This window comes from Eulemur rufifrons, chromosome 3, assembly GCF_041146395.1.
Source record: "Eulemur rufifrons isolate Redbay chromosome 3, OSU_ERuf_1, whole genome shotgun sequence".
Taxonomy (NCBI): Eukaryota; Metazoa; Chordata; class Mammalia; order Primates; family Lemuridae; genus Eulemur; species Eulemur rufifrons.
In genome coordinates, this window is record NC_090985.1 from 16523298 (window position 1) to 16549816 (window position 26519).

At 34.4% G+C, this 26519-nt stretch overlaps 1 protein-coding gene across 28 annotated transcripts in view; it reads left to right on the plus strand.

Moving 5' to 3' along the window:
- MEF2A (myocyte enhancer factor 2A) overlaps positions 1 to 26519 on the plus strand; it is a 130014-nt gene that overhangs the window by 80794 nt on the left and 22701 nt on the right. For 12 of the 28 annotated variants that reach the window (XM_069466663.1, XM_069466654.1, XM_069466665.1 and 9 more), the window contains 3 exons: positions 13311 to 13442; positions 16430 to 16649; positions 17410 to 17469. The exons of 1 other annotated variant lie outside the window; for it this stretch is intronic. In XM_069466663.1, coding sequence (XP_069322764.1) covers positions 13311 to 13442; positions 16430 to 16649; positions 17410 to 17469 — 412 coding nt within the window. Of the gene's footprint in view, positions 1 to 13310; positions 13443 to 13507; positions 13658 to 16429; positions 16650 to 17409; positions 17470 to 26519 lie in introns of all 28 variants that reach the window. 15 more of the 28 variants (XM_069466659.1, XM_069466661.1, XM_069466650.1 and 12 more) reach the window with 4 other exon arrangements.

Below are 26519 nucleotides of genomic sequence, written 5' to 3' on the forward strand. Positions count from 1 at the left end.
ATTTTAGTGCTTATCATCGGAGAAAGTGTTCTTTTTTCTCTGGAAGATGTTTGATATGTTGGTCAAGTTTTTGATCAACGAGAAGGAGGATAAAAGGGACTGGGAGACTGGTCAGAGCAAACATCCTCTAAGTGACACTATCACCAGAGTCCTTCAAAAGATATGGTAGATGAGGCAGAAGAAAGGTATTCTAGGTCAGGAGGGCAGCTTATATGGAAATTAAGAAATGAGAAACCTCACAGTTCATTATGTGAAGTTGGAATCAGCTAAGTATAGCTGTGGTATAGTGTGAAGAGTGCAAATAGCTAAGACCTGGAAGTAAACTGGATCCTCACAAGCTGTATAAGGCCCTTGACTTTATCCTAAAGGTTTGGATAGCCACCAGAAGAGCTTAATAGAATAACTGCTTAGGTTTCACTGTCTTGCATTTCCCAAGCAATAAATTGTGTTAGAACTACATGATAATTTTTGAAAGAGATGGAAGAGAAAGGGAGAGCAAAGGGGTAAAAATATTGAATGTAATATATTATTCCTGCATTTTTTATTTAGTGCAGTGATATTTATTATACTGTGTGCCAGGTATTGTGGGAATATAGTGGTAACTGGCCATATTGCTGCCTTTTTTCTAAAGGATGATGTGTTGGCTATTTTGTTATCTTACTACAGAAGTCTCTTAGTTGGATACGCTTCAATATGGATTCAAGACCTTTAGAATGCTAGTCCTAACACATAGAAATGATAAATACTTGAGGTGATGGATACCCCACATACTCTGACTTGAGTATTACACATTCAGTACATGTAACAAAACATCAGAGGTACCCCATAAATATGTACAAATGTTTTGCATCAATAAAAAAGACCCTTAGAATGCCAAGATTTTGATGTTTCCCATCAAATATTCATCATTCAGCATATAAATATACTGTTATTTGAGCTAGAAGATCATTTATAGTGAAAAATGCTGTGTGCTTACCATGTTTTATGAATGTTCTGTGTATGCTTGTACAGTGAGATACATGTATAGTCTAAATGATATTTCAGTTTTCTTATATAAAGGTGGCTAATGGAGACATGCAGTTTTTTGAAACCTGGCACTTCAGACACCTTTAAAATGAAAGAGACAGCTATATAGTTTTCATATTTATTTTGTAGTTATTTTTATGGCTCAGTTCTGAGAGAGACTATTTAGGGATCTAGATTCTACAGAAAGAAAAGTATCTTTTTTGCATAAATTAGTCATAACTCTCCTTTTTAATTTACAATTATGCAATCAGTGCTGTACCTGTAAAAAATTCCAAATGATAGTATGATTTATATTTTAGAAAATTAGAAATACCTTGTAATTTTCCATGTTTTTGTTTAGTTAGTTGATTCACAACTTCTAACGTGGTTTAATAATTGTGTATCCTAAGGGTATTCTATGAAGAATGTTGTATGTTTAGGCAATTGATATGTGATTGTTTCTTTACTCTAAGAATGTTTCTTATAGTTCTCATTTTAATTAATTAGCAATAAAACATCAGAGGGTAAACTTTTCATGTTGTTTAAAAAAATGTTAGCAATTTAAAAACAATTAACTTGCTTTTTTAATGCCACCAGTATTCATATAGGATTATCCTATATTATATGATCAAAATATTTTTATTGTTATTTTCCACATTTGTATAGTTGAATTAAGTTTTAAAAAATTGTTTTGTTACTTTGGGATATAAAAACCTAATAGTTATGTTCTGCAGAACAATAGAAAATAACATTTTAGGTGGGCATTTAGGCATTCTGTTCAAGGTGTTTGATGTTAGACTCTCAAATCTTATTTGATATTTCACTTATTAGTAATTGAAAGTAAACTTCTGTATTTAGTATTCTAACTAGCATATATTAGCTTTATTAATGATTTATTCATTGAATGCTTACTGTACCAGGTTACTAAGTGCAATGTTTAACAGGGCAGAGAGAGCATATTAAAGTTCTAAATCTTGTGGGTTTTCACGATCAATTAAACTAATGGATGTGAAAGCATTTTGAAAACTGTACCATATTAGTCATTTGCTTCTGGTTCCAAGCAACAGAAGACCTGACTGAAACTGGTCTTAAAAATAGGAGTATTTGTTATGTCACATAACAAAAATTGTAGCAGTGTGGGAGAGATTAGGCTCTGTTGAAGGGGGTTCCAGGTTTCTGTCTTTCCCCGTGTGCCTTCATTAGCTTTGTCCTCATGCTGGCTTTTTCATGTTGATAAAATGGCAGTGGCAGCTCCAGGCCTTACATTTACTCATAGCATCATTTAAAGCAGCACTATCTAATAGAACTTTTTGTGATGATGGAAAAGTTCCATATGTGTGGTTGCCATTAGCCACGTGTAGTTGTTGAACACTTGAAATGTGGCTGATGCAACTGAGAAACTGAGTTTTTAATCTTATTTACTTTTGAGTAACCACATGTGGCTAGTGGCTACTGTATTAAGCACCAGTCTAAAGTATCAGAGATCAGTTGTGTCCTAAAATTCCCAGCAAGTGTTCTAAAATTAGTTCTCATTGTACTGGTTTAGATCACTTGCCTCCCCATCTCCGACTGCCCAAAACAATAATCATAGTGATGGAGGGAGGATGGAATGTCCTGATTGGCTTATTCTAGCCAGATGTTCCACCTCTGGGACTTACTGTAAAGCTACAGTAATCTACACTGTGTGGTATTTGCGTAAGGATAGCTGTGTAGCTCAATAGAGCAGAACAGAGAGCTCAGAAATGACCCACACATATATGATTAATTGATTTTTGACTAAAGTATCAAGGTAAATCAATGAGAAAAGGAAAGTCTTTTCAATAAATGGTGCTAGAAAAACTGGATAGCCATATAGAAAAAAAAGTAAACCTCAATATTTACCTCACAAAATTTTTATGGAATAGAGGGTTTGTATAGGGGAGTAATGTATAAGGTAAAGAAGAGACAGACTGGGTACAGTTGATAGAGTGCCTTGAATACCCAGCCGTGGCATTTAACATTTGTCTTACAGGCATTGGACAGGTGATGAAAAGTTTAGCTAGTCAGATCATTGTTACAGGAATGCTAATCTGTAAGTAGATAATTAGCTAAAATTTTAGAAGTTTATAACTTTTAAAAATAAACTAAATTATCTCATCTCTTGATTATGGTGGATTTTTAGTAATGCTGAGATCTGTAGAAGGAGTAATGCTGCTCCATTTGGTTTGAATGAGGAGGGGAGATAAAAGAGGGGAGTTAGGCTGTGTTCTAAAGAATGTAATGTATTGACACATCATGCTTTTCTTAATTGATCTATAGAAAATTTTAAGAGTATGTCATTTGTTAAAAAGGGAATATTTAGAATTGGCCATAATGTTAATATTATCAAATATTATTTTATAAATAATCTTTACTATGATCTCCAGTAACGCAACAATTTAAATTAAAATATTTTTACTTAAAATCACTTCATTGTTATTTACTATGTGAAATTGGCTAAATGATCAAAACTATTATGAAAAGGGGTTTGTGTGATGTAGTTGTTTACTTCATTTAGTTGATAAAGAAATTGGGTTTAAAGGAAGTAAAGGACTTGTCCAGAGTTATATTAGTGTATAATGACAAAACCAAGACTTAAAGATTGTGGATCTTTTCTCAGAAAGACTGTAGATCCTTCGAGGCAGAGATTTTGCTAAGGAGCATCAGTATTTTTCACAGTGCTCAATAAAGATACAGCACACAGCTTAATAATAACCTGTAAAATTGAATTAAAGGCAGTGTTGGTTACTTCATTGTTAACTCATTTATGATATTCTTAATTAAAACTTCATCAAGTGTTTTGAAAGCTGGTAGGGACAAAAATATGAAGTGTGTTAAGTGGAGGGAAAGCTCAAGAATGAAGGAGAGGTGATTCTTTTTACTCTGGAACACTGTAAATGATGACCTTATTTCCTTATCTCCCCATCCTCCACGTCTACTCCCAATATATATTAATATTATTTCCAACCTTTAGAGAAGTACACATACTAAAAGCAATAAATACAGAGGCTTCTGATTGCAATTTGTGTGTCCCTGAAAAATCTCAAAAATGCAAAACCTATGCAGCTTTGTGTTCTGAACACTAACACAAACGATAAATGGGGAGATAGCTTGAGGAGATAATTGGGGAGATAACTTGAACTACTCAATGAAGCAACTTAGTATAACTCATGACTACCACAATGGGTACTATCAGTGCACAAAATTACTTGCATAGAAATGCTGGCAACACTTTAATTAGGATGGGGCTAGTGGGCCTTAGGACAATACAGATGGCAGCGTAGCAATGAGCCAGTAGGGGTTGCCATTCAGGTGGTCATGGGAAATAAATAGTACAACCTGTGACAAGACTAGGAGTACCTCTCTGAAGCCCTCCTTTTAAATTTTCTTGTAATATGGATGAATGTTGCTGCTGTCAGTGCAGTAGCCAAGTTGAGGGCTTTCCCTTTCCTGCTAAAGGTCATAATGCTATTCCCACTTTTTTGGCTCCCATCATTACCTATAAAGGAGGGAGAAGAAGGTTGATTAAGGGAGAGATGGAGGGCTCTGCTCCGGCCTATTTTTTGACCTGATTGAAATTATTGATGTTTGCAATTGTTTGTTGAATTTTATATAAATTTTATTTATGTTTCACAATTTTTAAAAAATAAGTATTTTTATGTGTGGGCAAAGTGGCTAGGAAGAACAAGTATCTGTGTCAAAATTGGAAATAATTATTTAAAATGGAAAAAAGAACTTTTCTCATTTTTAAAATATTCTGATAGTCTAGTTCATTTCCTTGGAACTTAAGAGACATAGTAATCGTTTATTTTACAAGTACTCACCTACGTCTTGTGCTAAATCTACTGACTTGTTATCCACTAGGTCATTATTTATGGAGCATTTACTGCTCATTTGCTTTACAGAAATGAGATTTAAGGTGAGTGGTAAAATTATGAATTGATGTAATTGACCAGCTCCTCCTGCATTTAAAAACCATGCATATACATACCTTCGAATACTTTAAATTCCATAGTTTCACTTGTAAATGCTGTGGTTCTGTTAGTTTGGAAAGGAATTTGATAATTATCACTGTAAAGTTGAGTGTATATTAAAAATTTTTCAGTTCTTGGTAGGCCGTAGTTAAAACTGCAGTCTTAACAGACATGGGCTCTGGCAAATAATCAAGTAGTAAAGACTCCAGAATCCAAAATTTAGTAACGTATGTCAAGACTCCAGAAAGTGCCAGGCCTTTGGGATGTCTATTAGTTCTTATTTAAGACTGGTTTTAAATATTTATTTAAACATATTTAGAATGAAAGATATCCTGATTTATTTACTCTGTAAACATATACCAAAGATTATAGTAATATATGTATATATGTAGGTATATGCAATGTACATATATATGATATATATAACTTCCATGGAAAATAAGTGTCTAAAATTTTAAGTATGGCATTTTTTGCAGAATTTTGAGCATGAGAGAATATAAGCTAAAAGCAACCCATTTCAAATTTGCAGTACCTGCCTAATTAATAGTCCATTTTGAATTTTTTGGTTTATTATATAAAAGAAAACCTAGATATACTTATAAAAAGTCTAAACAGTATCTTCTATGTATGCTTCCATGGAAAGAAAAAAAAAAAAGTCTAAACAGCATTGTTCTTGTCTCAAGTCTCATTTTCCTTTCTTCTTTCAACTCTTTGCTTAGTCTTTCCATCTCTAGTTTTGCCAAGAGATTTAGTATATAAACTAGAAAATGAGAAGCAAATGTACAGTGTCTGCCAGGCATTAACATAAACCCAGAATTCTGTAATTGTTTCCTTGAAGTTGAAAGATAAAGTTGCTGGTATGCTATAATAAGTAGAATAATAGAACACATGACTTTAAAGATCTTTGTTGTGATATGTACCATCATTCCAAGAAATTATCTTTGGCCAACAACAGTAAATAATTGTCACACCTCCAGGTTTGAGACCCTTTCTGGATTCTAGGTTATGGAGGCACTAGCCAGACTTACTTTGAGAAGTACGTGACTTGAATAATGAGACTATTAATTAGTAACGTAAAGGATCACTGACAGTTTTCTTCATCAAGGTTCTTTGATTATAAGGGATAAAAACCCATTTAAAGTAGCTCCAGCTAAAGGAGGAATTTATTGAAAGAATACAGACAAAGGCATCCAAAGGCAGGAAAGAGTACCTGGCTTTCTGAAGGCGTGACACCAGGAACTCCATCTCAAGGGCTTCATGGTCTCCCATCTCTGCCACTGAGGCTGGTTTGCAAGATGACTCTCCTGAAGGCACAACTGATGGTATTCATGTAAAAATGAATTGATGTTTTGGGTCTTTATCCAGTTAACCCTTTTTTTAATCAAAGCATAAGCCCCAAGTTTGGGAAAAAAAAAAAAAAAGTCTAATTATGATACTGTCTTTTCTGTCCCAGGAGGAGAAAGATTTGGTGAGCTATGTGACTTTTATCTCATAATGCTAAGATAGATTTTTTAAAAAATTGAGTTTATCCTCTATAGATGACATGATGTTACCCTTACTCTAGAAAAGTATGTCTTTTGTTTTTTTGGATTTCCAGGTTAATGCTCCAGCCTACTGGGTTTAAAATAAATGCACATGCTTCTAGAATTAGAACATTTGGCTGTTAATTGACTATAGCTAACTACATTCAGCATAAGGAAAGAAGGCTCCTAGTACTACCAATTCTAGTCTTTCCTATCAAAAAGTCCCTGGAGAATCTCATAGCAGCTTTCAGAATATCAGCCGTTGTAAGTTAAATGCTTAGGTTGAAGCTTACAAAATTGCATTTTTATAGTTCAAAAACAGTCAGATATCAACAATTTCTGTGGCTCTACCTTATACAAAGTGAAGTCTCTGCATTACCTTATTATTTAGAAATTCATAACTTTGTGTTTTAGAAGAATACTTAATCACTTGTCACAGCATCCTGATCTCTGTCTCCTTTACTGTGTTTTATCTTGCAAGTATTGATAAATACATATTTCATGTGTATGTAGAACCTTGTTTGTGTAGACTCTGAATATGTAAAGCAATCAAAACTTTACTCTTGAAAGTTTAAAGATAAGTTGATATTATAGGAAATGCACAGAAGATAGGTAAATACAAAGTAACATATATTACATGAATGTTCTATAGTATAAGAACATTCTCTTAAAATTTTAGGATAGGAAGCAGTGGGGAGAAAAGTTTTCATGGAAAGATGTAATTAAAACTAGGCTATAGTGACCTATGAAACAGTCATGCAGAAAAGAAAGGGGCTGGGCACGGTGGCTCACGCCTGTAATCCTAACACTCCGGGAGGCCAAGGCAGGAGGATTGCTTGAGCTCAGGAGTTTGAGACCAGCCTGAGCGAGAGCGAGACACTGTTTCTACAAAAAAAATAAAGAAAGAAAGAAAGAAAAATTAGCCAGTCGTGGTGGCATACACCGGTAGTCTCAGCTATTGGGGAGGCTGAGGCAGGAGGCTCCCTTGAGCCCAGAAGTTTGAGGTTGCAGTGAGCTATGATCATGCTGCTGCACTGTAGCCAAGACAACAGAGCAAGGCTCTGTCTAAAAAAAGAAAAAATAGAGGGCCAGGTCTCACACAGGTGAGGTGGCATCCATCAGTGAAGGAATTTTTGTGACTATTAGGACAATGTTTTCTTTTTTTTTAATTTCAAAATACTAAGGGGGTACAAATGTTTTAGGTTACATGGATCACTTTTCTAATGCCTGAGTTCCAACTAACGGTATGCCCATCACCCAAACAGTGCTCGTAGTACCTGTTAGGTAGGTTTTTTGCCTGCCTCCCTTTCTCTCCCCTTCTCCCTGGTTGATTTCCACTGAGTTTTACTTCCCTCTGTGCACATATGTGCATATCAGTTCGTTCCAATTTAATAGTGAGTACATGGGAAATATGTTTCCAGATGGGGTAGGTAATCTAAAAAGTTTAGAGCCAGCTGCTTTGGATCATGGAGAGCCAGCAAAGATTAAAACAAGTGATAAGTTCAAAGTAAAATTGAGAAGAACTGAATTCGTAACAGTTTATCGGATAGAAGGGAGGAATGTGAAAGAAGGTGTAATACATGTAAGAGTCTAGACATGAGGCAGTGTAGGCTTCAGTGAGTATGGTGGCAGCAAAAATGGAAATAATAATCTACAAAATTTGGTATTCATGTGAATGTGGGGAGAGAACAAAAAGGGAACAGCAGGGTTTCTAGCTGTGTTGACTAGGAAAGATAAGTTCAAAAAGCAGATCTGTTTAATAAAAGAAAATGAATTCCACCTTAGTTAAGTTGAAATAGAGATGTTAGCAAAATAACCAAATGAAAATGTGCAGCAGATAGTTGGACATATAAATCTTCCAAGTTGCAGATTAGTTTTGGAAGAAGGCATAATCATTACTCCCAAAATTATAAAATGAACACATGTTAAAGATTTCACTTAATTCTTTAATGAATGAGGGAACCAATGAAATATAAAAAGTTCAAAGGAGAACTCAAAATACAACCTATTTATAGTTAAAGAATGCTGAAGTGAATTTATAAATAGAAAAAAACCTGGCCATTATCCACAGGGTAATAATCTACAGTATTCCACAGGAAACAATTTGTATAAGCAAGAAATATTTGGAGCTACTGTTAGTTTTCTGCAAGTTAACTAAAGATCAACTCTGCAGTGTTGTTGATCACATAGCCTAGTCAAAGAAACAGGTGGATATAACTAACCTAAATGGAGGTTCTGGCCATGCCGTCCACTAAATTTCGGTTTTTCCTTAAATTGGTATAGAAATTTAAAACTCAGCAGCCTTCCTACCATTGAGGTCTTTGATCAGTATGTAGAGAGAAAGCTTTAAGCTCCTCTTCATTTAGCTAAAACTGGTTTAATTAGTGCCAACACTAAAAAACAAAACCTTCTCTTCTTTTGGGCATTTCCAGCACAGAAAGAGTGTAGATGTGGTATAGGGATCCCTTCTGCCTATAAAGGCAGAACACTCTCCACTCTTCCCCTACCAACTTAAATTTCATTTTAGTGCTCAATAGCTCGGATGGAAAAGAACTCTGCTTCAGGAGATTGTGGACTTTGCTGTTTTAGACAGTTATATTTTTAATGATGTGATATAAATAACATTTAATTCATGAATTGTCAGAAGAGTTAAAGATTAACTTTTTGAAGATGAGTACTGAAAGGTCGCAAGCTTCTCTGAGCATGTTTTCTTAATATTTGAAACTAACAAATTAATACAGATTATTAATTAGATAATCCAATATTTCCAACAATTTTAAGTAACACATTACTTTTATTTATTTTATTTTCTTTTTTTCAAGACAGAGTCTCACTCTGTTGCCTGGGCTAGAGTGCCGTGGCGTCAGTCTAGCTCACAGCAACCTCAAACTCCTGGGCTCAAGCGATCCTACTGCCTCAGCCTCCCAAGTAGCTGGGACTACAGGCATGCACCACCATGCCCGGCTAATTTTTTCTATATATTTTTAGCTGTCCATATAATTTCTTTCTATTTTTAGTAGAGACGGGGTCTCGCTCTTGCTCAGGCTGGTCTCGAACTTCTGAGCTCAAAAAATCCACCCGCCTCGGCCTCCCAGAGTGCTAGGATTACAGGCCTGAGCCACTGCACCTGGCCAACACACTACTTTTAAAGACCAATACTCAATCCAATAGTAAGTCCTATCAAGGGTTACTAGGAATCTCTTTTTCCCTAAGTTTAGCCCTGAAATCAATGATGAGTAAAGGGCAGTTTTATACTTAAAACTAATAACAGATAATTATCAAAAAGGTAAAACCATGGCTCTCTGAAAGATATAAAATGAACATAAGTCAACGATTTTAACTCATTAATTACTGAAGGAACCTGGAAAAAAAAGTCACAACAGGTTAACAGGTAAATCCAAAGATCAGACAAATATATAAGCCCATCAAGAAGGCCAAATGAATTTACTTGATAGATGCCCAAAACTGGCTCTTCCACAGTGGGGGAAAAGTCAGTTGAACCTCCACCAAACAGAATTGATGTGTACGTCTGTAAACAGAATTGTTTGCATTACTGTCAGTTTTCTGCAAATTAACTTCTATCTCTACAGAGTTGTAAAATAGGTCAAGGACAAAGGCACAAACCCCATAGAATCAGATAATGATTGGAACTTGGAAGGATGTACCCTAAACAATGCATAGTTTTCCATTAAAGATATTAATAGTTTATTTGGGTTCATTAAAAATATGATTTTTCCCTGCAGAGTTAATGTTGAAAGGTAAAAACTTTATTGTGACAAGTAAGAAAATACTTGTTTTTTAAAAAATGCTTAACTGTTTCACAGGATAATAGCTAGGAAAAAAATGCTTAACTGACCCTCTAAAAATAAAATTTCTGCCTTCTATAGAAATGGACTGATGAAAATGTTAGGATTTCATTTAAGTAATCTTGCAGTTAGAACCTTAAAACGTATTTGGAACACTAATATAAGGGGTTTAGTTAGAAAGTCTAAAGTCAGCTTAAATTGATTAATGAATTAATTACTCAAGTGATCTCTTTACCAGTTTATAATGTGTGTTTTAGAATACAATTATTTAAGAAAAGCAACAAGGATAAACCAATTTAAATGGTACATACCACTGAAACTTCAAATTATTTTGGCACAATTGAGTTTTCCCCTTAAGTTTGCCAGGATAACACTGAAAAATTTTAATCATAGTATTTACAAGAAATAAAGTATTTTGAAGTGCTGTTAACTTTAGAATGGAATATGATAGTCAGTAATAGCCATAGATAGTGCACAGTGATAATACTCTTGATGCATTTTTTCCCCCATTTATAAGCAGATTCTTTACAGTGGTGACTCCTTTCAGATTATGTTTTCTTCATTGAGCAAGTGTTTTTATTGTGGCTAACTTGAATTGCGTGAGAAAACTGAAGCTGACCTGTCTCTTAAGTGCCTCCCCTGGCCTTGTTAATAGATTACAGCATTCCACTTGTTAGTACCAGTGACACAGGAGAAACTTTTACTGTTATGCTATTTGGTAATGATAAAGAAGACAGAAAAAGTCTTTTTATGGTAGTTGGGTCCTCAAAACAACCTCTTGTTTTGGTGATAAGGAGACATAAGTTGGCTATCAAACAGAGGTACATTAGCTTGTTATCTACAAAGCTGATATAGCCTCTTAAATTCTCTCACAGTGACAGGAACCCCATCTGAAGTGAAGGCTTACAGAGCTGGAGATATCAGAGCACTTTCCTTCCTCCCAAGTACAAGTAGGATTAACCCTACTCTTGTAGGATAAAAATTTCACACAATTATTAAACAAAGGCTGTAGTTTTTTTCTCTGTAGATTAAAAAATGTTTGAAGAGATATGTACTTGGTGATTGCTATTTGTGGAAATTGTAGTAATAAGCATTTGAGCATACCAAGAAGAGCAAGACTGTAAATTAACTAGTCATAAGATATATGACCATTAGCAGGAAATAACCAGAGATTTAGGGCTAGAATAAACCAGCTTCATGATAAGATCTGTATATAAGCATCTCCTATATTTATTCTGTTTCTGGGGCTGAATAGGTTATAAGAGTACAATACGTTTCAGTATTCTGAGTGTTAACATTTTCACTGCTGATAGTAACTTGGAGAGATTTGGCAAGTAGAACTTGCTACCATGGATGAGGGAGGATAAATTTCTCCATCCTTCAGTGTTGTGAATAACAGGACCTTTTATGGCGAAGTACATAAATGTCCATGTGATTAGTTAGACCTTTAGAGCTTAGTGCCATGGAGCAGATGTTGGGGAGATAGGCATAATGTTTGCTGTTTGCTCATAGTTAGCAATTACATTGTGACAGAAGTCTCAGGCATTGTGTATGGGATGCCTAGCACATGCCATGTAATTTGAGAAGCTAACATCTATGCTAAAGGATTGGTTATGATTCTTTAAGCATGCAAAATTTTTAAAAAATCAAATTGAATAAAGCGAAACTTTAAAATAATTTGACTTCAGAGAAACTAAGAAAAAATTCTCAAATCTTCATGTACTATGTTTGCATTCTACTTCCTTCAAGAAAAAAAGAGTAAAACAAACATCCATTATTATTACAAATCATGTTTTAAAGGATATTAAGCTCTGTTATGAATTAATTAAAATATACCTTAAATAATAATTTATTGATGAACTTATCTAGGACTAGCTTGATCACAAGTTTCCTAATTAAGTTCTTTTAGATAGGCTTACTTAGAAAATTTTAACTTCCTGGTACTTCTCTGGAGTCAGTTGGAAAATCAACAAGTCACAAAGCTGTTATAGTTGTTGAACTCAGTAACTCTGCCTTAAAATAAGACATATCAGTATTAAAAAAATTTTTTGATATTTTGAAAGTAAATGGATATTCCATAGATCTTCAAGCCTTTGGTTTTTAATTTATTCTTTTAAATACTAGACAAGTTATTTAATGATAACTTTAAGTTAAAGAAAAACTAAAAATCAGAAAACTCACTATTCACTATATTTTTACCCCAAAGTAAGGGGGAAAAAGTCAGTATGGTCCCAGGGGATACTTTATGACATTCAAGAAAATTCTCTAGAAAGTCAAGTCAGTGGATTAAATCAAACCAGGCAGCAAAAGGGCATGGAATATGAGTACATTCTCAATAACTTTTGAGTGCAAATTTCAAAAATATGTACGGTCACTAATAATATGTACATTCTACATAAGAGTCATTACTGACATAAATATTAAATTTGAGCTGTTACATTTCAAAATTATGTAGGAAAATAATAATATTCAAGAACAAATTAGCAATGAATTATTCAGATATTGTGCTAATTCTGTTGATTGGGATAAGCCCTCATAGGCAGAAAAGAATGTCAGTAGATGAAGTTACTGAAATGTTCACTTTATAAAGGTACTGTAATTTCTCAAAGTATCATTTTGATAGATTTCTATTTCAATTTTTAGAATCATTGACCCTATCAAATAAGTTGATCAGGCTGTAATCAGATTGGAGTTGTAACTGTCAGAGCAATGAGTAATTTACTATTCTCCAAGAAGCTTGGAAAGGAAGAATCCAAGCAAGCAAATATTCCTTTTCTCTTAATGTAGAAGGGAGAATTAATTTTGTGAATATCTAAGGTTTACTTTCTTTGAAGAATGAGAGTACATTTGTTATCATTTAAAAACTTTTTCAGTGGCTCTTGTATAATTTAATTTATTCAGTCTGTGCTCTCTTAATAAGTTTTACAAAAAAACTCATGGCAAGTTAGCATTATTTGTGTGTGAATTTTCCAATTGTATTTCAGACTTTAAGAAAGAAAGGCCTTAATGGTTGTGAGAGCCCTGATGCTGACGATTACTTTGAGCACAGTCCACTCTCGGAGGACAGATTCAGCAAACTAAATGAAGATAGTGATTTTATTTTCAAACGAGGCCCTGTAAGTACTTTTACTTTACCTTTACTTTTTATTTGTTGATCCTTTTTGTTAACTTCATTATTTAGGCTCTGAACAAGAAGGAGCACAGAGGGTGCGACAGCCCAGACCCTGATACTTCATATGTGCTAACTCCACATACAGAAGAAAAATATAAAAAAATTAATGAGGAATTTGATAATATGATGCGGAATCATAAAATCGCAGTGAGTACTAAAGTATGGTTTGTGCTTTTATTTTGTGCATGGAGGGATTGACCAAACCTCTTGTTGCTTATTTTTACAGTGGGTGATCATAATAATAGGTATAATAGAAGGGAAAGAAGGCATTTTATATTTTTTTTTGGTTTTATAGAACTTTAAAATTGCTGGAATCTTACAATAGTACGTGTTCAGTATCTTAAATGTAGAAGTGAAGAGAAAACATTCTAATCCAGACTCTGGTACTTACTATCCCCTATCCCTTTGGGTAAGGCACCTAAACTTCCTGAATTCTGCTTTCTTCATCTGTAAATGAGTGAGTTGGCTCACATGATTTTTAAGGTCCTTTCTAGGTCTAAAATTCGACGATTTTTAAAATAGAGTTATATATGAGACTTTCCTCTCTCTCCCATGACTTAAAAAATATATATATTCTCAAATAGACCTTAAGAATGCAAAACGTAAAGTAGTTGGACTTCTTGTAGACTTTGGTGTTTCTGAATTATGTTTAATTATCTTGTATATTTGCTGCAATAGTACTAGAGCTAAGCTTACTGTTTAGCTCTTTATAAATGTCCCAAAATCACTTGATAATGATCCACCAAACTCCTATTCTTTTCTTATGCTGTAGATATTGAGGAGGAGCAGCTCGGCTTAATTTTAATTTAAGGAAACAAGGTTCTTAAACTGGTTGCAGAACAAATAGGGACTTTAATTTTTCTATGCTCATACATCTAACCATAATAAAAGAGTACTACTTTTTGTTTGAGCTCATGCTCCTAGACTTGATCTTCTCACTGGAAGTTTTATTGATAGGAGATACTTAAGACTGTTATTCTGGATCTAATTTTCTAATTTTTTGTATGTAGTGTAGCCTCCATGGAACAAGTTGGTTCCAATGCTAATATTTATTTAATTGTCAGTGTTAATTCTCTTAAAATTATGCCCTAAAGTTTGCATCAAGAATTATTTCTTCAAAGTAGTAGTATACTACAGGTTGAGTGTCCCTTATCTGAAATGCTTGGGACCAGACATGTTTTAGATTTCAGATTTATTTTAGATTTTAGATTATTTGCATATACATAATGAGATATCTTGGGGATAGGATCCAAGTCTAAATACAAAATTCATTTATGTTTCATATACACCTTATACACATAGCCTGAAGGTAATTTTGTAGAATATTTTGGATAATTTTGTGTGTGAAACGAAGTTTGTGTACATGGAACCATCAGAAAGCAAAGGTGTCACTATCTCAGCCACCCCTGTTTATAGGTCTTGGCCCCATGTGGGGCATTGTGGGGTTCCTGCAGTTGGTGTTCCCAGGCTGTCTATGTGCCATTTTATTATTGTGAGGGTGCTTGTATGGGGTAATGTGGGCATACACAGAAATGGTATATTGAAGCTGAAGGGGCATTGGGAGGGTCTTTTTTTCCCTTAGGGACACTGAATACACTATGTATTATGTGCCAGTGTTTTGTCTGCAACCCATCGCATGAGGTCAGGTATAGAATTTTCCACCATGGCATCATGTTGGTGTTCAAAATATTTTGGATTTTGGAGGATATTGAATTTTCAGATTAGGGATGCTCAACCTATATACGAAGCAGCTCATGAAAAATAGCTTTAAAGGAGGTGTTTTGGAGCTAATACTATTATTGTTCTTAAAAACAAAACAGTAGCAAACAACATAAATTCCTTCTGATCTCACAGGGACGCTGCTGACCTTGAAGTTAAAGTTAAGCTGCAAAGATATTACACAAATAAAACTGTTTTACTTTTGAAAAAAAATTTATCATGTATCCATTATTTATATTTGTTGATGAATTATTATAATTTTCTTACCTGAAATAAACTACTATTGAATACATAAACTATATTCTTTGAACTTTGAATTAGCAATGTTACTTTACTTTTTCAATCACTGTATTAAAATGAGGGCAGAGGAAAGTTGTTTTATTTTCTTTCACTTTAAATTATAAAGAGGACTATTATTTATCATGGTTAACAAGCATCTTATAAACAATCTATGGAGGAAATGCAATAGGAAAATAGCCAATATCCTTTTAAAGGGGATATGGAATATTTTAGATGGAGAGAAGGTTATCATTTATAATATTTGTAATTTAATCTTCGTGCAATTTAAAGAAGGTACAAAAAATTCATTACTAGGTTGTTAGTAGTTAATTTTGTTGTTTAGATAAAGTTTCTTTGTATTTTCATTGTACTCAGATTTCATTGTGTTATGTATAATTATTTTTCTTTAGCTTTGCCCATTAAGTAGTCAATCAGTTAAATCAGACTAGGGCTTATTGATAATGTCCCAGATTTGATGTATTAAGTTAATAATATGTGTACACACTCTTCCCCTTTGTTATGTTTGGGATCTCCCAATAGAAATGTAATGTTGCTAAACTGGTATGTATTGAAGTGCCAATTTATGCTTACTTGATAACAATGATAGATTTTGTAATGTCTAAATTTGACAACACTACTTTAATATCCAGTTTTAACTTCTCATTTTCATCTCTATGAATATTTGAAATACAGAATATTTATAACTATACATATATTAACATTAAAAATTGAAAAAGTTCATGTCAAACATAATTCATGTTCAAATATAATTCTAAAGAAAATAGCTTAAAACTGCAAATTAATTTAGTAAGAACCTATTCCCATTCTCTTTCAATAACTTGAATTACCTTATCACATTAAAGTTCATAAGTTAGTTTATGTAGATGAAAATGAAACTAACAATTTTCTCCTTTTTTTTTTCTTTATTTACAGCCTGGTTTGCCACCTCAGAACTTTTCAATGTCTGTCACAGTCCCTGTGACCAGCCCTAATGCTTTGTCCTACACTAACCCAGGGAGTTCACTTGTCTCCCCATCTTTGGCATCCAGCTCAACGTTAGCAGATTCAAGTATGCTCTCTCCACCTCAAGCCACGTTACATAGAAATGTATCCCCTGGAGCTCCTCAGAGACCACCAAGTACTGGCAATGCAGGTGTGTAGTGGTATCTATCCTGCTGGTTCTTTAATAAAGACAGTGAGAAAGCTAATTGCTAACATAATCAGTTTCTTACTGTGCTACTCTTAATTTTATTGCTTTGATAAGCAGACAGTCACTGCTACATAACTGGCTCCATTTTTAAATTATTTTTTTCCTGAAAATCTGTTTGGGTCTAGCATTGTGTCAGCAAGGTAGAACAATATGGAGAATCTCTATAAGCTTTCCTTATCATGGGAAAGCCGTACTTTGACAGGCAGAAAATTTAGTTAGATGTCATGAGCAAAGATTTAAAGTTGAGTGTCAGCCATTCATATTAGAAATAGTGGGAATAGACGTTATATTTGGAGTTAGAGTGTGTTTTGCATTTCCTCCTGCCTGACTTAGTTCATTAATTCAGCAATTTGTAGTGTATTTGTAGTGTATTGTTCTGTATAATGCTGTGCCTCCTCTCCCTTAAGTCCTAGACTTAATGATACTCCATACGTACTGTCCTATTTCTTATCAGTATGTACTATTTGGTATTGATCAACAGGAAGGCAGATGCATCCCAAGCTTGATAGGTAAAATATTAGTGTATATGTATGAGATATCAAATTGCACATTAATACCAACTTCAGACTGGGCTAGTTTTTATTTTTGTGTGTTTTTAGGAGTAGAGTGAGAGTTTCCTCTGTTCAGTTTATATTCAGTAAGATAAGGAGAGAGAGTTCTTATTCATTCTCTGCTCTTTCTTTCCTCTCTGTAACATTGTTAGGTGGGATGTTGAGTACTACAGACCTCACAGTGCCAAATGGAGCTGGAACCAGCCCAGTGGGTGAGTGAATTTTTACTGTTTGATTTTGTAGACATTTATCTTATTTGAGATAAAAGGAATATTGTCCCTGAAAAAAAGCATTGTACAAAATTTCTTTCTGAAGGGTACTTTCACTAATACTTAACATTTTTTCTCAACATCCTGTTTTATTCCTTACATCTTGGCCTTAAGTTTAGTTACTCATTCATTCAATGGGTATTTATTGAGCGCCTCCTCCATACCAGATATTATTCTTTTCTAAGGACTAAATTGCCTTAATGGCATATTTACATCAAGACAATTACTTAAGGAGAAGCTTTGTGTTTCTTCTGTCCTGACAAGGTTAGACTATTAGCAAACTGCTATATCTTACAATAACATGAAATGTTTTTAGAAATTATTGAAGTAGAAAAACAGAATTAATATAAATTAAATTAACAAAACAATTATTGGTTCTTTAAAAAGACCAATAAAATTTAAGGTTATATTTTCATTAATATTCAATTCAAAATATTTTATAATATCTATTATAACGTCTTTAACCTGTAAGTTATTTAGAAGTAGATTTTTTAATTCCAAATAGATGAGGATTTTCTAGTCATCTTTTGGATTATGTTTTCTAGCCGAAGTTATTGTTACCAGAGAACTTACCTCCATATGACTAAATTCTCTGAACTTTGCTGATGCTTTTTTGTGGCCCAGCATGTGATTGATTTTTGTATGTGTTCTTTGTGTACTAGAAAAGAATGTTTATTCTGTGATAAAAGCATGGATTGCAAATTCCTGTTTTAAACAAGTTTTTTATGCATTAATATATATAATTTATTGTGTCAGTTCGGGTTTAGAAACTTATGATAGGCCAGTTCCAGATAGTTTCACTTTACCTTTAAACTGTATTTTTACTAACATTGGCATTTTCAAATGCATGATATGTTTACAGATGAGTCCTCCATTTGCCTTTTTCCTATTTTAATTTTTGTTCAGTCTTCTGCCTGATTCCCAAAAGCTAGAATGCTGCAGGCTCATCTACTGTTGAAAGCAGAGGCATCCTGAGCTTTTAAAGCAATGAACAAACTCTCAGGCTAGGGAAAGACTTCTTAAATAAGAAACCAAAGGAAGCCTAATCATAAAGGAAAGATTAATCAATTTGCCTGTACATTAGGAACCTTTGTTCATGGAAAACAGCATGAAGAGTATAAAAAGGCAAATGGTATGTATGTAATCACTAGAGGACTTTTTTATATGACAAATACCTACAAATCAAGAAAATGAAAACCCAATTTTTGAAAATGTGCATGAGAACACAGGCACTTCATAGAGGAAGCTCTTCAGGGTACCTCTTCAGGTACAACATGAGAAGTTGCTTAATCTCAGTAGTCAGGGAAATGCAGAATTAAAACCACAAGGAGAGAGTGTCACACACCTACCAGAATGGCTGAAATGAAATAGGTCATACCAAGTAGTGACAAGGCTGTGGAAAAACAAACTCTCATCCGCTGTTGATGGGAATACCAATTGTTGCAACCATTTTGGCTAAAGTTGCAGATACGTGTATTCCTATGGCCCAGCATTTTTATTCATCCTTATGTATCATAGAGAAATGCATTTGTACACCATGAGTACCAGGAGATATGTAAAAGAATGTGTACAACATTTTATGTTACAGTCAACATCTATAAATAATTCAGATTTCTATCAACAATAGAATGGATATGGGCTGGGCATGATGTCTCATGCCTGTAATCCCAGCACTTTAGGAGACCAAGGCAGAAAGATCACTTGAGGCTGGGTGTTCGAGGCCAGCCTGGGCAAAATAGCAAGACCCTGTCTCTATTTAAAAAAAAAAAAATGAATAAATGATACCATGTTTATGTGAAAGAATACTATACCACAGTGAAAATGAAGAAATGACAGTAGTACTCCATAATGGATGAATTTCACCAAACTAATATGAATAGGAAAAGGTAGATATAAATATATACTAAATGATTCTATCTACATTAAGTTTGAAAAGCAGGCAAATAAAACTGTAGTGTTAGGGATACTTATGTAGATAGAAGGTAAAACTATAAAGAAAAACAAGAAATTACTATAGAAGTCATGATAGTGGTTATTTTGGGTAGGTGGGACTGTGGTGGTGTTTTAGGGGGCCCAAATGTGGGGTTCTGGCAATATTCATTTTCCTGATCTAGATGTCAGTTACATGGATCTTTGTTTTATGATAAATCCTTAACCTGTAAGTTTTTGTTTTGTGTATTTTCTTGTATGTGTGTTATATTAACAATAAAAAAGTTTTAAAAATAAGTATACACTAGATATAAAAAACTATAACCACAAACATGAAGGCACTTTTAAAATTATAAGAGAAAGTAAAGTGCATTGTGCAGTATTTATACTATTAATTCCAAAATCTAGAGAGAAACAAAATTCACAGATACACACTCGCTCACAGAAAGACTCTTGGTAGCCTTTGAGTCTTTGGACATTGTTGTCTACATGTGGCAGCGCTCATCTTGAGATCACGAAGGGAGTCAGTTTAAGATGACAAGCCAACATGCCAAGAATAGCAAAGTGGAAACCTGGAAAGACCTGGGTCCTCAGTGTTGAACCACTGAAGCACCTGAGCCTGAAACCACTCTTCCCCCAATCTTCTTATGTGGGAGAATGTAGTTTCCTCATTCTTAAGAGGAAAGGTAAGATAAAATCCAAGCAACAGATAGAAGAATGTTTAGTAAGTGAATGGACATGTAATTGTGCTAAAATATAGAATTCAAAAAAGAAACCTAACTGATATTTTAAAAATTGAAAAGGATGTCCATTGTTGGTAGTAATCATGAAATTCAAATAAAAATGGCAAAAAAATACTACTTATTAATTTCCAACTATTACTACTTTTTGTTGTGACATGCAGTGCTGAGGAAGGTATGGTGACACTGATGACCTCATATGTGCTTTTATGGCATTGTAAATTAGTAACAATCTTTCTGGAAAGGTTTCGGCAAGATGTTTTAATCTTCATAAAAATGTTTGTATCTCCGGCCGGGCGCGGTGGCTCACACCTGTAATCCTAGCACTCTGGGAGGCCGAGGTGGGCGGATCGTTTGAGCTCAGGAGTTCGAGACCAGCCTGAGCAAGAGCGAGACCCCATCTCTACTACAAATAGAAAGAAATTATATGGACAGCTAAAAATATATATAGAAAAAATTAGCCGGGCATGGTGGTGCATGCCTGTAGTCCCAGCTACTCGGGAGGCTGAGACAGGAGGATCGCTTGAGCTCAGGAGTTTGAGGTTGCTGTGAGCTAGGCTGATGCCACGGCACTCACTCTAGCCTGGGCAACAGAGTGAGACTCTGTCTCAAAAAAAAAAAAAAAAAAAAAATGTTTGTATCTCCAAGCCCACTGATACCATTTCTGGGAACCCCTCCCGAAGAAGTAAATTAGAATAAACAAAGCTTCATTGCAACTTTATTTATAGTAGTGAATAATAGGAAGAAATCAACCTATCCAGCAATACGAGAATTGGGTAAAATTTCAACTGAATCACTTTTTAGTTCTGATTTGCCAAAAATATGCATGTGGAAAATAAAAGGAGGGAAAATCCAAAGTGACTATAATAGTTACATTATGATGGTGGGAATATGTGTTTTTCCCTCTCTTTTTCTAGTTTCAGTGATGCTCTGTTGATACAGTATCCCTACAGTCATAACATTGTATTATAGTAAATTAGAACATTTCGTTTTTTTACTTATAACTTGAAAATTTTTTGTTTTTTTATCTATGTAGTTATCTGTGCAAGTAAAACCTGGCAGCTGTGTACATATTGTGAATTCGATAGCTGTTTCATAGCAGCAATCTGCTTATTTGATTATGATTTATTTTAGATATATTTCTCTACTCAGAATTTACACTTAACACTCAGTTAATACTGCAGTTCAGATGACTTTGGGCACTCTAACTTCAGGCCTGTGTTTAAATATCAAGCATAAAGTAAAATCTCAGATGTCCAGCAAATTTACTTTTTAAAAACATGTTGAGAAAGAAAAAAAGAACCACTGGATTAGAAATACAAAGGCTCAAGAAGCTTCTGAAATTGTTTAGGGTTGAATAAAGATAAAATAAGGGTTTGCATTATAGCAGGAGCATTGACAGTTAAAAAGAGGAGGTGGAAGAGTTGGAAGACATGGTAAAGAAAGAATGTACAAACCTTGATCACTTTGAAGATGGGGATGGGATGGTGGAGGATGGCAGTAGTACAGGTGTTTAGAACAGGTTGAGGTGAGATGACAACAGCATGTCTGGGGGAAAGTGTCACCAAATGATGGAATGTGGACTAGAAATTAGGAGGGACAAAGCAGAAATTCCATTTCAGAGTCATTCATGTGAAGGTAATGGTTGAAGCCATGTGTGCTTCAACCATCATGTTTCCTGAGGAAGGAAGAGAAGGAGAAATGTTGCCTCTTCACAGCTGCCCACACAGGAGAGTGTGAGAGGGGGAATACAATATTCAAAAAGAGAAGAAGCAGGATCCAGTGAGCATTCTCTGTTTTTGACTATAAATTTCTAATGGGTAGGATCCATGTGCTCCATCTTATAGGAATTTTCACTGAATCAAATAAATTGTCAATAATTATTCCAAAACCCGTGATCTTTTTTAGTTTCAGAAACCTCAAGCAGTTCTTTATGTAAATGACATTATTTTATAACTTAAAATGTATTTTTGTTGAAGAATCAGCTGAATGTCAAATTTTTTGAAAATTTTGTCAAATATGAAAAAATCAGTTCTTGAACCTTGCTTTGTGTGAGTTTTTCAGAATCCTTTGAAGTTTGCATGTCAGTTGAACTCTGAAATGAATTCATAGTAAAACATTAATGACATCATTGTCTGCAGTTCAGCCCTAGAAGAGTAGTATTAAGGACATGGAGTACTTGCCAGCCACTTGAATGCATTATTTCAGCTGATGTGATTTATATTCTGAAATATGAACCAGACTGATATAATTGAATGACTTGCCTTCTAGCGATAGGACCGTAGTTGAGATTAGCTCTGTTAAGTTTCTGGAGGCATTGGTATGCAGTTTGCTCAAGAGTATTTTTTTTCACATTTGTGTTAGGATAGTAAATTACCATTAAAACTGAAAACACAATTTGACAATCACATAAGTTGGGTTTATTCATTTAGAGTAGATACTCCAGTCCCTAAATTTGTAAATTGTGGCAAGATGAGTTATATACTGAGAATGTCTGTCTCAAAAGTCTATCTCAACAATATCTTCATTTTTGTCGTAAAAATTGAACTGGAGGTAAGAAAGTATATATTAGGTAGTACATCACTGCACTCTATGAAATAACAAGTCGTGCATATGAGGTTATTTTAGCTTCAGCCTGGCACGCTACCAAACACTTACATCATACTGTCATCATTATCTGCTGTTGACTCCTGACTTTACACTAAGATATACTGTGCTTTTAGATCCCCTTTTACTCTTGTAACTTGATTCTCAGGGTTACTATGGTACCATATCTAGCTAAAAAGCATCATAGACTCCACATGGGAAATGGTATTTGTGCTTCTTGATGATGTGTTCCTCCAAAGTATGTATTTGCATCATCTTATAATGTCTTTGAGAGAAAATTCTGCTTTATCCTTCTTATTTTAGTGTAAATCAAGTAAATAAGAATCTTCTAAATAATATCAGAGATTCAGCACACATATTTCATGACATTATATATTGAGAAAAGCATTGTTAATTAACATTTTCATATTACTATGCAATATGAAGTTTCTTTTAAACTTCCCTATTTTTGAATTAAATTATTTGATAAACATTTTGTATCCTCCAGATGTCTGGCTTAGCAATTACCTCTGTCCACAGGGGATAGCCCAGTGAAGTGGTTGTTTTTTATACAGCACTGCCTTCTGAAGCTTAACAGGATGCAGGAAATTACTGTGTGGGGTGTGGAAAGGAGATGTAGCCCAGATTTAATACAGACCCCTTCTAGATAAGAGAAGCAGAATGCAGGAAGTAGCCTCAGAAGAGTAACTGAAATATCAGTCCCCACAGCAAAATTAAATCCCATAAATGATTTAAAGTTAGTAGGGTAGGTTACATGGTAAAAGTTTCAGAGAAAGGAACAGGAATTGGGTTAAGAGTAGGGAGGGATCCTCTGGAACCCTGAAATTATCAATGACAACTGCTGGAGAGATAACAGGCCTATTCCTAAGTACCATACCTCACCTCTTTTTTCTTTGTCTCTTGGTTTTCAGATACCAAACTTGAACATGTAGTAGTGAGGTTCCTACAGTTGGTTATATCACATTAATTTTTAGTTTCTCATAAAAAACTCACCTAAGTAACGTATCTTTTTCAAACTCTAAATATAAGTATTATAGATAGACATATTGAAGCATCCATTTTAGCAGGTTTTCTTTATGAACTCTCTCAATCCATCTCCTGCTAGTCATATTTTTTTAATTTGAGAATTCGTATATTTATCAGTTGACGTTATTCATTATATAATGTTCCTGAAAGTGCTTTATAAACTGCCAAGTATTGTATGGATTTTAAGTGGTTTTAAATAATCATTCTGTTCCATTCAAGAAATGTTTATAAAATTAAAATGATCTGATAAACCAATACAAAATCTCTTAAAGTGAAAATATGTGCAATATATCATTGTATTTTTGTCACTAATTCATTGCAGTTCTTTGAGGCAAATCATTTCACTTCTCAGAATACAGTCTTCTCAGAGTGAGATTATTAGAACAAATTTTAGGCCAGTGTTAAGCACATAGCAGACACTCAGTTTTGGTTAGTCTTTGCATGTATATTAGTATAGGGGTCTGGGCTGGGTGTGGTGGCACTTGCCTGTAATCCCAGCACTCTGGGAGGGCAAGACAGGAGGAATGCTTGAGGCCAGGAGTTCGAGACCAACCTGGGTAATATAGGCAGACCCCGTCGCTACAAAAAATAAAAAAATTAGCCAGGCATGGTGGTGTACACCTATAGTCCCAGCCACTCAAGAGGCTGAGGCAGGAGGATCACTTGAGCCCAGAAATTTGAGGCTGTAGTGTTCTATGACATGCCACTGCACTCCAGACTGGATGACAGAGTGAGATCTTGTCTCAAAAAAATACAATAAAATACAATATAGGGGTGTTTGTATAAATATGTAATATCTCATCTAGTGTCTGCTTATTTTTGGTGGATTCTCAAGTTCATTTTTGCTTTATAACAGAAGAAAAAGAGCAGGAAAAATACAGCTACCTTTTCCTTCTCATGGTCCCTGGAGCCTGTATTCTCTAGGCTTATCTACCCTGCCATTCCTTACTCACACCTTATTCATTCATGCTTTAGCCTATATTTTTCTCACATTTATTTGTAGTGCCTGCCTTCCATTTTCTTCTGTTGTTCTTTTATCCTTTCAAATTGCTCAGTAATCCCACAGAGGCTTCCCTAATTAAGCCCACCTGCCTGTGGTCAGTGCTTTCTCTTTCATTGTAAATTTTGTGTGGTAACCCTTAGTTCTGTTGTTTTTGCCCATACTTAAGTGTAATTTTGGCTTATTCACGCCTGTATGGTATGCTCCTGCTCTTGCTAACTAGATGAAAAGCTACTTGAAGACCATGTAGAGGTTTTTTGGTCTCCCTTCCTGTACCCTCCCAACTACACAGTGCTGTACACATACTAGATGTTTAAATTTTTTTGATTTCCAAACGTAAAGGTAGTTTTTTGTTGTTATCTGATTTTAGGTAGTTACTGTTAATGACCTATGAATGCTGAGGCCCACCCAGAAAATTCAAGAGGCTTATTCAGCTTTTCAGGAACTTTTAGTTCACAATTCTGAATATTTTGTTCTTCATCAGTTTTGTAATAAACACTAGGAATGGAATTCTTAAGCCAACAGGTTTAAGGTGCTCTTAAATTGCCATCTGTGTACTTACTATAATAGACTTAGATACTAGGGACTATTCAAACTAGATAGTAGTACAATATTCATGGCATTAAGTCTCCATTTGTTACTGAAAGAAAATTTTACACATTGTAACCCTAAAGTTTCTTATGTTTTGTTAATAAAATTGGTGGGTTTTTTAAAAATATGGAATAGTAGAATACATTTTTAATGGTAGTTAACACACTTAGATTTAGTAATTAAATTTTCACAAACCATTTTTATAAATGTATCATATAGTTAATATTTTTCTATTCCCTTCTTTATTTGCAATTTACTTAGAAATTGAAGTACCATATGTAGTCTCTATATATGAATATTATGTTTAATATGTTCCTGTATACTTATAACTTAATAATTTTTTTATTTGTGTCATTATCTCCACTGTTGAACTGGTGAATAGTAGCTATTTTTAAGGATACTATCAGTTGCAACCAACAAAACCACTTCAGGTATAAATAGTATAGGAGACTTACTAACTTAAACGTAACTGAAAAGATCCAGAAGCGGTACAAACTGCAAGCATGGTTTGTACAAACTGCAAGGGTTTTTGCTTGATTTCCTTGCTGTTTTTTCTGTATCAGCTTTTTCTTCATTCTGGTTTTCTTGCAAGTCTTACAATGACTTAAGAATAAAATGCTTCCTCAGTCACATTTGGGGGAATGTGGAAGCCCTCCTTGCAACCATTGAACAACTTTTTTTTTACCTAGGTTCTCATTGGTTAATCTTGCATCTAAACAATGTAGGTAGGGAAAATGCTTTTATATTCATTGCTTGGGCCTGAGTAACATGCCTGTCCTAAGCCAGTCTTTAGCAAGGGGTGGGGCTTGAAGTGGTGTCAGCCCCACCTAGTCCACATGGCTACTGCACACAGGAGGGACTAGAATGACTACTATATTCATGAAAAGGGATGATCTCATTTTATATGTCAACTGCTGCCCAAAAGTACTGTGTCCATGGAACATAAACCCATTGTGCTTATTTTCTTATTTCATCTAAAAGAGATAGATGGTTCTGTTAAAGAAAGATAAAAAGTAGGAATAAGATAATTAAAGTCAGATAAACTATAAATATTTAATAAGGACCTTGATGGAAGCTAAAGAAACAGCAGGTAGAAATAG